This window comes from Oncorhynchus kisutch, linkage group LG1 (genome assembly GCF_002021735.2).
Source record: "Oncorhynchus kisutch isolate 150728-3 linkage group LG1, Okis_V2, whole genome shotgun sequence".
In the NCBI taxonomy this organism is placed as follows: Eukaryota; Metazoa; Chordata; class Actinopteri; order Salmoniformes; family Salmonidae; genus Oncorhynchus; species Oncorhynchus kisutch.
In genome coordinates this window covers 1,298,525-1,312,232 of record NC_034174.2, presented here as the reverse complement: position 1 = coordinate 1,312,232, position 13,708 = coordinate 1,298,525, and the positions used below count along the sequence as shown (strand labels likewise).

General features: G+C 45.2%; 1 protein-coding gene across 2 annotated transcripts in view; it reads left to right on the top strand.

Moving 5' to 3' along the window:
* LOC109881698 (synapsin-2) overlaps positions 1 to 13,708 on the top strand; it is a 194,520-nt gene that overhangs the window by 52,045 nt on the left and 128,767 nt on the right. For both annotated transcript variants that reach the window (XM_031825523.1, XM_031825139.1), the window contains exon 3: positions 12,475 to 12,566. In XM_031825523.1, coding sequence (XP_031681383.1) covers positions 12,475 to 12,566 — 92 coding nt within the window. The remainder of the gene's footprint in view (positions 1 to 12,474; positions 12,567 to 13,708) is intronic.

The following is a 13,708-nucleotide window of genomic DNA, read 5'->3' as shown; positions in this document are numbered from 1 at the left end:
CCTGACGAACCATGTCCAGATAAAGCGTCCGGAGTGACAAAGTTGAGGGAAAAAACAAAAATATAAACGGTAATTAAAAAGTAAAAACCGTAAAGTTGTCAGGTAGCAAAGTAAGGTTGGCAACAAAACGCACAGCAACACGTAAACAAGTCTGCAAGTTGTGACCGGAAATGGCGTCGATAAGAGAAGCAGGGTACCACCATTAATCACCTGGTCTAGAGTGGTTGTTTTAGGCTGCTATAGGCCAAAGCCCTTTGTCGCTGCATTGTTTTGCCCATGGAGACGGCATTGTTGCGGGCATGCAAGGCGATTAGGCCAGCGGTGTCTTCATCTGACCCTATAGTACAAAAAAATGCTTTTGAGATGAACAACATTGGGCAGCTAGATAGTATTGCAGAGTAAACAAAATAACAAAAGCTAACATTAGCTGACTAAAGCTAAATTATGGCTAGGTTGTAGCCTCCATCACATTTGAAATTGAGAGCTACGCTGGCTGCTTAACTTAAAATGTAAACTATTAACGTTCATATTTTTATATTAAATACACATTTAATCAATATTGTTTACACAATATTACATTGTGTTGTACTGTATAAGCTACTTTGTTGCTTTGCACTGAGGTGTCTGTTTTCAGAACTGAAATGAAACTCTGCTCATTTTCTGAAGAATTGCATTGTGGGGTGACATAGCACAGCAATAGTGTCCATAGCTTTTATATTTTGTATTTGGACAAAAGTAAAACATTGCCTGGGTACTTTTGGAATACTAAATCATCAAATCAAATCAAATTTATAAACACATTTATTTTTATAAAGCCCTTCTTACATCAGCTGATATCTCAAAGTGCTGTACAGAAACCCAGCCTAAATCCCCAAACAGCAACCATGCAGGTGTATTTTTTTCTTTTTATTTTTTATTTTTATTTCACCTTTATTTAACCAGGTAGGCTAGTTGAGAACAAGTTCTCATTTGCAACTGCGACCTGGCCAAGATAAAGCATAGCAGTGTGAGCATACAACAAAGAGTTACACATGGAGTAAACAATTAACAAGTCAATAACACAGTAGAAAACGAAGGGGGGGTCTATATACAATGTGTGCAAAAGGCATGAGGAGGTAGGCAAATAATTACAATTTTGCAGATTAACACTGGAGTGATAAAAGATCAGATGGTCATGTACAGGTAGAGATATTGGTGTGCAGAAGAGCAGAAAAGTAAATAAATAGAAACAGTACGGGGATGAGGTAGGTGAAAAGGGTGGGCTATTTACCAATAGACTATGTACAGCTGCAGCGATCGGTTAGCTGCTCAGATAGCTGATGTTTGAAGTTGGTGAGGGAGATAAAAGTCTCCAACTTCAGCGATTTTTGCAATTCGTTCCAGTCACAGGCAGCAGAGTACTGGAACGAAAGGCGGCCAAATGAGGTGTTGGCTTTAGGGATGATCAGTGAGATACACCTGCTGGAGCGCGTGCTACGGATGGGTGTTGCCATCGTGACCAGTGAGCTGAGATAAGGCGGAGCTTTACCTAGCATAGACTTGTAGATGACCTGGAGCCAGTGGGTCTGGCGACGAATATGTAGCGAGGGCCAGCCGACTAGAGCATACAAGTCGCAGTGGTGGGTGGTATAAGGTGCTTTAGTGACAAAACGGATGGCACTGTGATAGACTGCATCCAGTTTGCTGAGTAGAGTGTTGGAAGCCATTTTGTAGATGACATCGCCGAAGTCGAGGATCGGTAGGATAGTCAGTTTTACTAGGGTAAGCTTGGCGGCTTGAGTGAAGGAGGCTTTGTTGCGGAATAGAAAGCCGACTCTTGATTTGATTTTCGATTGGAGATGTTTGATATGAGTCTGGAAGGAGAGTTTGCAGTCTAGCCAGACACCTAGGTACTTATAGACGTCCACATATTCTAGGTCGGAACCATCCAGGGTGGTGATGCTAGTCGGGCATGCAGGTGCAGGCAGCGACCGGTTGAAAAGCATGCATTTGGTTTTACTAGCGTTTAAGAGCAGTTGGAGGCCACGGAAGGAGTGTTGTATGGCATTGAAGCTTGTTTGGAGGTTAGATAGCACAGTGTCCAAAGACGGGCCGAAAGTATATAGAATGGTGTCGTCTGCGTAGAGGTGGATCAGGGAATCGCCCGCAGCAAGAGCAACATCATTGATATACACAGAGAAAAGAGTCGGCCCGAGAATTGAACCCTGTGGCACCCCCATAGAGACTGCCAGAGGACCGGACAGCATGCCCTCCGATTTGACACACTGAACTCTGTCTGCAAAGTAATTGGTGAACCAGGCAAGGCAGTCATCCGAAAAACCGAGGCTACTGAGTCTGCCGATAAGAATATGGTGATTGACAGAGTCGAAAGCCTTGGCGAGGTCGATGAAGACGGCTGCACAGTACTGTCTTTTATCGATGGCGGTTATGATGTCGTTTAGTACCTTGAGTGTGGCTGAGGTGCACCCATGACCGGCTCGGAAACCAGATTGCACAGCGGAGAAGGTACGGTGGGATTCGAGATGGTCAGTGACCTGTTTGTTGACTTGGCTTTCGAAGACCTTAGATAGGCAGGGCAGGATGGATATAGGTCTGTAACAGTTTGGGTCCAGGGTGTCTCCCCCTTTGAAGAGGGGGATGACTGCGGCAGCTTTCCAATCCTTGGGGATCTCAGACGAGATGAAAGAGAGGTTGAACAGGCTGGTAATAGGGGTTGCGACAATGGTGGCAGATAGTTTCAGAAATAGAGGGTCCAGATTGTCAAGCCCAGCTGATTTGTACGGGTCCAGGTTTTGCAGCTCTTTCAGAACATCTGCTATCTGGATTTGGGTAAAGGAGAACCTGGAGAGGCTTGGGCGAGGAGCTGCGGGGGGGGCGGAGCTGTTGGCCGAGGTTGAAGTAGCCAGGCGGAAGGCATGGCCAGCCGTTGAGAAATGCTTATTGAAGTTTTCGATAATCATCGTGTAGAAGCATGGTGGCTAGGAAAAAACTCCCTAAAAAGGCCAGAACCTAAGAAGAAACCTTGAGAGGAACCAGGCTATGAAGGGAGGCCAAGATGTTCAAATGTTGATAGATGACCAGCAGGTTCAAATAATAATCATCACAGTAGTTGTCGAGGGTGCAAGAGGTCAGCACCTCAGGAGTAAATGTCAGTTGGCTTTTCATAGCCGATCATTGAGTGTATCTCTACCACTCCTGCTGTCTCTAGAGAGTTGAAAACAGCAGGTCTGGGACAGTTAGGATGTCCGGTGAACAGGTCAGGGTTCCATAGCCGCAGGCAGAACAGTTGAACCTGGAGCAGCAGCACGGCCAGGTGGACTGGGGACAGCAACGAGTCATCAGGCCAGGTAGTCCTGAGGCATGGTCCTAGGGCTCACGTCCTCCGAGAGAAAGAAAGAATTAGAGAGAGCTTACTTAAATTCACACAGGACACCGGATAAGACAGGAGAAATACTCCAGATATAAACAGACTCACCCTAGCCCCCTGACACACAAACTACTGCAGCATAAATACTGGAGGCTTTGTACAATAAGCTTAATCAAATGTCGCAAATAGTACGGTTAGTATGAGTAGTTTGCCATTTCAAACACAGCTGTAGTGTAGAATATCAAACAGGGTTTCCATTAGCCGGTAATAGCTGGCTTTTGGCCTATAAAAAAATATGAAAAGCCGATAAATAAAATTGGTTCCGGCCAATTGTCCAGGGAAAAACAAGAAAATCCCATTGCGAAATAATGCTTTTAGCCTATTCATTGATGAAAATACCAGTCGATGGAAGTACATTTGACTGGTTATGCTTATCAGTCTATAGGTTCATTTGCATAATTTAGTGGAATTAAATTGGCGCATGTGTAGGATACAGTATGTGCGTTATGTGTCTTATTTATCACATGTGCACAGCATACAGATACAGAGCCTTTGAAGGGAAAATCAGCCTGACATCATGAGAGCTGCTGCAGCAGCATCTCAAATGGCAACTGAAGGCAGGCTTCATCAGCGCATCAGGGGGGGAAGCTGACAAGGTACAAATCTGTCGTTCTGCCCCTGAACAGGAAGTTAACCCACTGTTCCCAGGCCATCATTGAAAATAAGAATCACTGACTTGCCTGGTTAAATAAAGGTAAAATTAAATTTAAAAAAATTAAAATGCAGCTGTAGAACCTTTTGAGGATCTCAGGACCCAAATCTTTTTAGTTTCCTGAGGGGGAATAGGCTTTGTCGTGCCCGCTTCACGACTGTGTGTTTGGACCATTCTAGTTTGTTGTTGATGTGGACACCAAGGAACTTGAAGCTCTCAACCTGCTCCACTGCTCCGTCGATGAGAATGGGGGCATGCTCGGTCCTCCTTTTCCTGTAGTCCACAATAATTTCCTTAGTCTTGGTTACGTTGAGGGAAAGGTTGTTACTTCCGGCGCCGACAGAGATGGCCGCCTCGCTTCGCGTTCCTAGGAAACTATGCAGTTTAGTTTTTTTTACGTGTTATTTCTTACATTAGTACCCCAGGTCATCTTAGGTTTCATTACATACAGTCGAGAAGAACTACTGAACATAAGAGCAGCGTCAACTCACCATCAGTACGACCAAGAATATGACTTTCGCGAAGCGGATCCTGTGTTCTGCCTTTCACCCAGGACAACGGAATGGATCCCAGCCGGCGACCCAAAAAAACGACTTCGTAAAAGGGGGAAACGGAGCGGTCTTCTGGTCAGACTCCGGAGACGGGCACATCGTGCACCACTCCCTAGCATTCTTCTCGCCAATGTCCAGTCTCTTGACAACAAGGTTGATGGAATCCGAGCAAGGGTAGCATTACAGAGGGACATCAAAGAGTAACGTTCTTTGCTTCACGGAAACATGGCTCACTGGAGAGACGCTATCGGAGTCGGTGCAGCCAACTGGTTTCTCCACGCATCGCGCAGACAGAAACAAACATCTTTCTGGTAAGAAGAGGGGCGGGGGCTTATGCTTCATGGTTAACGTGACGTGGTGTGATCATAACAACATACAGGTACTCAAGTCCTTCTGTTCACCTGATTTAGAATTCCTCACAATCAAATGTCGACCGCATTATCTACCAAGGGGATTCTCTTCGATTATAATCACAGCCGTATATATTCCCCCCCAAGCAGACACATCGATGGCTCTGAACGAACTTTATTTGACTCTTTGCAAACTGGAATCCATTTATCCGGAGGCTGCATTCATTGTGGCTGGGGATTTTAACAAGGCTAATCTGAAAACAAGACTCCCTAAATTTTATCAGCATATCGATTGCGCAACCAGGGCTGGAAAAACCTTGGATCACTGCTATTCTAACTTCCGCGACGCATATAAGGCCCTGCCCTGCCCTCCTTTCGGAAAAGCTGACCACGACTCCATTTTGTTGATCCCTGCCTACAGACAGAAACTAAAACAAGAAGCTCCCGCGCTGTTCAACGCTGGTCCGACCAATCTGATTCCACACTCCAAGACTGCTTCCATCACGTGGACTGGGATATGTTTCATATTGCGTCAGACAACAACATTGACGAATACGCTGATTCGGTTAGCGAGTTCATTAGAACGTGCGTTGAAGATGTCGTTCCCATAGCAACGATAGCAACGATTAAAACATTCCCAAACCAGAAACCGTGGATTGATGGCAGCATTCGCGTGAAACTGAAAGCCCGAACCACTGCTTTTAATCAGGGCAACATGACCGAATACAAACAGTGTAACTATTCCCTCCGCAAGGCAATCAAACAAGCTAAGCGTCAGTATAGAGACAAAGTAGAATCTCAATTCAACGGCTCAGACACAAGAGGTATGTGGCAGGGTCTACAGTCAATCACGGATTACAAAAAGAAAACCAGCCCAGTCACGGACCAGGATGTCTTGCTCCCAGGCAGACTAAATAACTTTTTTGCCCGCTTTGAGGACAATACAGTGCCACTGACACGGCCCGCAACTAAAACATGCGGACTCTCCTTCACTGCAGCCGACGTGAGGAAAACATTTTAACGTGTCAACCCTCGCAAGGCTGCAGGCCCAGACGGCATCCCCAGCCGCGCCCTCAGAGCATGCGCAGACCAGCTGGCTGGTGTGTTTACGGACATATTCAATCAATCCCTATCCCAGTCTGTTGTTCCCACATGCTTCAAGAGGGCCACCATTGTTCCTGTTCCCAAGAAAGCTAAGGTAACTGAGCTAAACGACTACCGTAGCACTCACTTCCGTCATCATGAAGTGCTTTGAGAGACTAGTCAAGGACCATATCAACTCCACCCTACCTGACACCCTAGACCCACTCCAATTTGCTTACCGCCCAAATAGGTCCACAGACGATGCAATCTCAACCACATGGCTCACTGCCCTAACCCATCTGGACAAGAGGAATACCTATGTGAGAATGCTGTTCATCGACGACAGCTCGGCATTTAACACCATAGTGCCCTCCAAGCTCGTCATCAAGCTCGAGACCCTGGGTCTCGACCCCGCCCTGTGCAACTGGGTACTGGACTTCCTGACGGGCCACCCCAGGTGGTGAGGGTAGGCAACAACATTTCCACCCCGCTGATCCTCAACACTGGGGCCCCACAAGGGTGCGTTCTGAGCCCTCTCCTGTACTCCCTGTTCACCCACGACTGCGTGGCCACGCACGCCTCCAACTCAATCATCAATTTTGCGGACGACACAACAGTGGTAGGCTTGATTACCAACAACGACGAGACGGCCTACAGGGAGGAGGTGAGGGCCCTCGGAGTGTGGTGTCAGGAAAATAACCTCACACTCAACGTCAACAAAACTAAGGAGATGATTGTGGACTTCAGGAAACAGCAGAGGGAACACCCCCCTATCCACATTGATGGAACAGTAGTGGAGAGGGTAGTAAGTTTTAAGTTCCTCGGCGTACACATCACAGACAAACTGAATTGGTCCACCCACACAGACAGCATCGTGAAGAAGGCGCAGCAGCGCCTCTTCAACCTCAGGAGGCTGAAGAAATTTGGCTTGTCACCAAAAGCACTCACAAACTTCTACAGATGGACAATCGAGAGCATCCAGTCGGGCTGTATCACCGCCTGGTACGGCAACTGCTCCGCCCACAACCGTAAGGCTCTCCAGAGGGTAGTGAGGTCTGCACAACGCATCACCGGGGGCAAACTACCTGCCCTCCAGGACACCTACACCACCCGATGTCACAGGAAGGCCATAAAGATCATCAAGGACAACAACCACCCGAGCCACTGCCTGTTCACCCCGCTATCATCCAGAAGGCGAGGTCAGTACAGGTGCATCAAAGCTGGGACCGAGAGACTGAAAAACAGCTTCTATCTCAAGGCTATCAGACTGTTAAACAGCCACCACTCACATTGAGTGGCTGCTGCCAACACACTGACTCAACTCCAGCCACTTTAATAATGGGAATTGATGGGAAATTATGTAAAATATATCACTAGCCACTTTAAACAATGCTACCTAATATAATGTTTACATACCCTACATTATTCATCTCATATGTATATGTATATACTGTACTCTATATCATCTACTGCATCTTTATGTAATACATGTATCACTAGCCACTTTAACTATGCCACTTTGTTTACATACTCATCTCATATGTATATACTGCACTCAATACCATCTACTGTATCTTGCCTATGCCGCTCTGTACCATCACTCACTCATATATCTTTATGTACATATTCTTTATCCCCTTACACTTGTGTCTATAAGGTAGTAGTTTTGGAATTGTTAGCTAGATTACTTGTTGGTTATTACTGCATTGTCGGAACTAGAAGCACAAGCATTTCGCTACACTCACATTAACATGTGCTAACCATGTGTATGTGACAAATAAGATTTGTTATTCTGGCACCACCCGGCCAGGTCTTTGACCTCCTCCCTATAGGCTGTCTCGTCGTTGTCTGTGATCAGGCCGACCACGGTTGTGTCATCTGCAAACGTATTATGCATTATGGAACATTCGCACGTAGCCTACAGCCTTGTGCACATTGCTGCGCTTATAATGTGAGGAATGAATAGTTTATCAACATTATAATCTAAATGTTCTGATCTGTTGCATTAGACTCATTGCTTTAAAAAAAACTATTGATTAGGCTAGGCCTGCATGTTGTATGAACTTGGGATCTGTCTTCCCACAACTGTCCCAGAGTCTGTTTGGAATAGACTATTTTGCTGTTCGTTGCTCATCTTCAAAGTGCACATCAGAATTCGGTAAGAAGGACTGCACATCTATGCATCCTGGACTTGCATGTTCTTTTAATATGATTTACCATAATCAAAATGGGATTTCTGTCATTCTGAGCACTGTAGGTGGACGCCCTATTCAGGTTACGCACCCAAAGCATATGGGTCTTGCAGATTTCTCAAATGTCAGGTAAATTAAAATGTTGCTGTTCAAATGTCTGGTGCAACGTTTTCCTAACAAGAACCCTGATATCTACCTCCGCATAGAATCAACCTCTGCATACATTTTACATACTGTACAATACCAGTCAAATGTTTGGACACAAGGGTTCTTCTTTATTTTTTTACATTGTAGAATAATAGTGAAGACGTCAAAACTATGAAATAACACATATGGAATCATGTAATCAAAAAAGTGTTAGCCACCTAAACCCCCGTCTCTGTGGCTCTATGTTTCAACACACATGATGTTGTCTTCCTGAAGAAAAAGAGACAGGGGTTTAGGTGTCCCGAATATTGAGTGGATTTACACTGCTACAAGACAGACTCACCTGTTGAACATGCTCAATGTGACAGTTAAGGAGTTCCACCCACATCCTGGGCTTTAGGAAGAAAGCCAATGGAAAATTGGACACTCGTGCTTTGGAGTCTGGTCAGACTGGCCGGACCTCAGCAACCTGTGCAACTGTAACAGTATAACTTTAGACCGTCCCCTCGCCCATACCCAGGCGTGAACCAGGGACCCTCTGCATACATCAACAGTCACCCACGAAGCATCGTTACCCATCGCTCCACAAAAGCCGCGGCCCTTGCAGAGCAAGGGGAACAGGTGGACACGGACTGATATGCAAACTGAGCCTGTGACTGCCTCTGATGCAGTTGTGGCAGATTGAGGTGTTGATGTGGAGGCTTCTGTCACCCATGATGGAACATCTCATGTTACATCCAGGACAACACTCATTGGTATCAGACGGATGCAGCTACTGCAACACTGGACTGGCCTGAGGCTGCAGAGGAAACTCGCTGCTCTGGACTGTGCTGACCACTCTGTCTCCCATTCCATGTACCAGAATGCTCCCATTGGTCAGGGCAATTTCAACTTTACTGTTAAGGCAAGGCTGCAAGTTCTACCAACAAAATATAATCTAGCACATTGGTACCCTGCAAGCCATGACCCATTTTGTATTGAGTCAAATGTAATGGAGTCCATTGCCCATGTTAATGGCTGCTGTTCATACAAGGATTTGTACATTGCTAGACATGACCATTCTGTATACTTCTGGCCCTTCTTTGGACACTGTGTTAACAACCCTCCAGGCAAGCTTCAATGCCATACAACTCTCCTTCCGTGGCCTCCAATTGCTCTTAAATACAAGTAAAACTATATATATATAATTTTTTTTTTCACCTTTATTTAACCAGGTAGGCTAGTTGAGAACACCTTTATTTAACCAGGTAGGCTAGTTGAGAACAAATTCTCATTTGCAACTGCGACCTGGCCAAGATAAAGCATAGCAGTGTGAGCATACAACAAAGAGTTACACATGGAGTAAACAATTAACAAGTCAATAACACAGTAGAAAACAAAGGGGGGGGGGTCTATATACAATGTGTGCAAAAGGCATGAGGAGGTAGGCAAATAATTACAATTTTGCAGGTTAACACTGGAGTGATAAATGATCAGATGGTCATGTACAGGTAGAGATATTGGTGTGCAGAAGAGCAGAAAAGTAAATAAATAAAAACAGTATGGGGATGAGGTAGGTGAAAAGGGTGGGCTATTTACCAATAGACTATGTACAGCTGCAGCGATCGGTTAGCTGCTCAGATAGCTGATGTTTGAAGTTGGTGAGGGAGATAAAAGTCTCCAACTTCAGCGATTTTTGCAATTCGTTCCAGTCACAGGCAGCAGAGTACTGGAACGAAAGGGGGTCAAATGAGGTGTTGGCTTTAGGGATGATCAGTGAGATACACCTGCTGGAGCGTGTGCTACGGATGGGTGTTGCCATCGTGACCAGTGAGCTGAGATAAGGCGGAGCTTTACCTAGCATAGACTTGTAGATGACCTGGAGCCAGTGGGTCTGGCGACGAATATGTAGCGAGGGCCAGCCGACTAGAGCATACAAGTCGCAGTGGTGGGTGGTATAAGGTGCTTTAGTGACAAAACGGATGGCACTGTGATAGACTGCATCCAGTTTGCTGAGTAGAGTGTTGGAAGCCATTTTGTAGATGACATCGCCGAAGTCGAGGATCGGTAGGATAGTCAGTTTTACTAGGGTAAGCTTGGCGGCGTGAGTGAAGGAGGCTTTGTTGCGGAATAGAAAGCCGACTCTTGATTTGATTTTCGATTGGAGATGTTTGATATGAGTCTGGAAGGAGAGTTTGCAGTCTAGCCAGACACCTAGGTACTTATAGACGTCCACATATTCTAGGTCGGAACCATCCAGGGTGGTGATGCTAGTCGGGCATGCAGGTGCAGGCAGCGACCGGTTGAAAAGCATGCATTTGGTTTTACTAGCGTTTAAGAGCATGCTCTTCAACCCGATCGCTACCTGCACCTGCCCTCCTGTCCAAAATCACTACTCTGGATGGCTCTGACTTAAAATACGTGGACAACTACAAATACTTAGGTGTCTGGTTAGACTGTAAACTCTCCTTCCAGACCCATATCAAACGTCTCCAATCCAAAGTTAAATCTAGAATTCAAATCAAATCAAATCAAATCAAATCAAATTTATTTATATAGCCCTTCGTACATCAGCTGATATCTCAAAGTGCTGTACAGAAACCCAGCCTAAAACCCCAAACAGCAAGCAATGCAGGTGGAGAAGCACGGCTTCGCAACAAAGCATCCTTCACTCATGCTGCCAAACATACCCTTGTAAAACTGACCATCCTACCAATCCTCGACTTTGGCGATGTCATTTACAAAATAGCCTCCAATACCCTACTCAACAAATTGGATGCAGTCTATCACAGTGCAATCCGTTTTGTCACCAAAGCCCCATATACTACCCACCATTGCGACCTGTACGCTCTCGTTGGCTGGCCCTCGCTTCATACTCATCGCCAAACCCACTGGCTCCATGTTATCTACAAGACCCTGCTAGGTAAAGTCCCCCCTTCTCAGCTCGCTGGTCACCATAGCATCTCCCACCTGTAGCACACGCTCCAGCAGGTATATCTCTCTAGTCACCCCCAAAACCAATTCTTTCTTTGGTCGCCTCTCCTTCCAGTTCTCTGCTGCCAATGACTGGAACGAACTACAAAAATCTCTGAAACTGGAAACACTTATCTCCCTCACTAGCTGTAAGCACCAACTGTCAGAGGAGCTCACAGATTACTGCACCTGTACATAGCCCACCTATAATTTAGCCCAAACAACTACCTCTTTCCCAACTGTATTTAATGTATTTATTTATTTTGCTCCTTTGCACCCTATTATTTTTATTTCTACTTTGCACATTCTTCCATTCCAGTGTTTTACTTGCTATATTGTATTTACTTTGCCACCATGGCCTTTTTTTGCCTTTACCTCCCTTATCTCACCTCATTTGCTCACATCGTATATAGACTTGTTTATACTGTATTATTGACTGCATGTTTGTTTTACTCCATGTGTAACTCTGTGTCGTTGTATGTGTCGAACTGCTTTGCTTTATCTTGGCCAGGTCGCAATTGTAAATGAGAACTTGTTCTCAACTTGCCTACCTGGTTAAATAAAGGTGAAATTAAAAATTAAAAATTTACCTGATAGCCAGCGAGGTGAGACAAGTGGTCTCACCAACAGCACACGTGAATAAACATCCTAGTTTAAGGGGATGCTGGTATGATGAGGTTGATGTGTTTTCCTGTATGCCAAATAAACCAGATATTGTTGTTGACAGGGAGGCCAGGGGGATGTGCTCATTTTGGAAGTGGGCTGCTCAATTGACAGCTACATGTAGTAGGTGCAAGCTGGTGGCGCTGGTATTCAGGAGTCTCGGACACATACACAGGCTTACAGTGCGCTGCCTCCAGATTGCGGGCCTGACAACAACTAGGGCAAAGCAATTGGCTAGGTGCTGCTCTTTTTCAGCTGTCGTGGGCAGCCTAGCTTTTTGGAAAAGGAGCTGCTTTCTGTACCCTTGAGTGCCATGCATACAGTGACTTTTGAGATGTTTGGATCCTTTTTTTGTACATGATTGGTGGATTCAAATAAAGTGTTAAAAATTTGTGTGTGTGTGTGTGTGTGTGTGTGTGTGTGTGTGTGTGTGTGTGTGTGTGTGTGTGTGTGTCAGGCGGCGTTCTCAGAGATCAACCTGGTATCCCATGCCAACGGGTTGTGTAACGTGGACATACAGTTGATCAGGAATGGAACCAAAGTGGTGAGGTGAGTAATGTTTCCATCCAGAGACCTGCTACTACTAAGCACCATCTGAGTGCTCTGAGCCCTTAAATCAAAAGGTTATTTATTACACGCCAACATACATCCAATACACTCAGGGCAGCTGGGCCATATTGAACACCGCTGTGTTTGTAACTAATGGAGGTCCTATTTTAGATTAAATATAGGCTTCTAGGAATTCTACCCATATTAGAGCGGTAGAAGTACAGTCCAAATATCTGTATTAATATCAGTAATAATTGCAGTCAAAAACTCAGCAAAAAAATTAACGTCCTCGCAGTCAACTGCGTTTACTTTCAGCAAACTTAACATGCGTAAAAAAATATCCTATAACGACAAAGCAAAAACAGGTTTAGAAATTTTACCAAATGTATTACAAATAAAAAACATAATTATCAGATTTACATACAGTTGAAGTCGGAAGTTTACATACAACTTAGTCAAATACATTCAACTACAACATGTTCTGTCAAGATAGAACTGCCAAAGGGGGAGGAGTTGCAATCTACTGCAGAGATAGCCTGCAAAGTTCTGTCATACTTTCCAGGTCTATGCCAAACAGTTCGAGCTTCAATTTTTTAAAAATAAATCTCTCCAGAAATAAGTCTCTCACTGTTGCTGCCTGTTACAGACCACCCTCAGCTCCCAGCTGTTCCCTGGACACCATTTGTGAATTGATCACCACCCATCTAGCTTCAGAGTTTGTTCGGTTAGGTGACCTAAACTGGGATATGCTTAACACCGTCCTACAATCTAAGATAGATGCCCTCAGTCTCACACAAATTATCAAGGAACCAACCAGGTACAACCATAAATCCATAAACATGGGCACCCTCATAGATATTATCCTGACCAACCTGCCTTCCAAATACACCTCTGCTGTTTTCAATCAGGATCTCAGTGATCACTGCCTCATTGCCTGTATACGTTATGGGTCCGTGGTCAAACGACCACCCCTCATCACTGTCAAATGCTCCCTAAAACACTTCTGAGAGCAGGCCTTTCTAATCAACCTGGCCCGGGTATCCTGGAAGGATATTGACCACATCCCGTCATTAGAGGATGCCTGGTTGTTCTTAATGGTGCACAGTAATGTTCTCACCATCTTAAATAAGCATGCCCCTTTC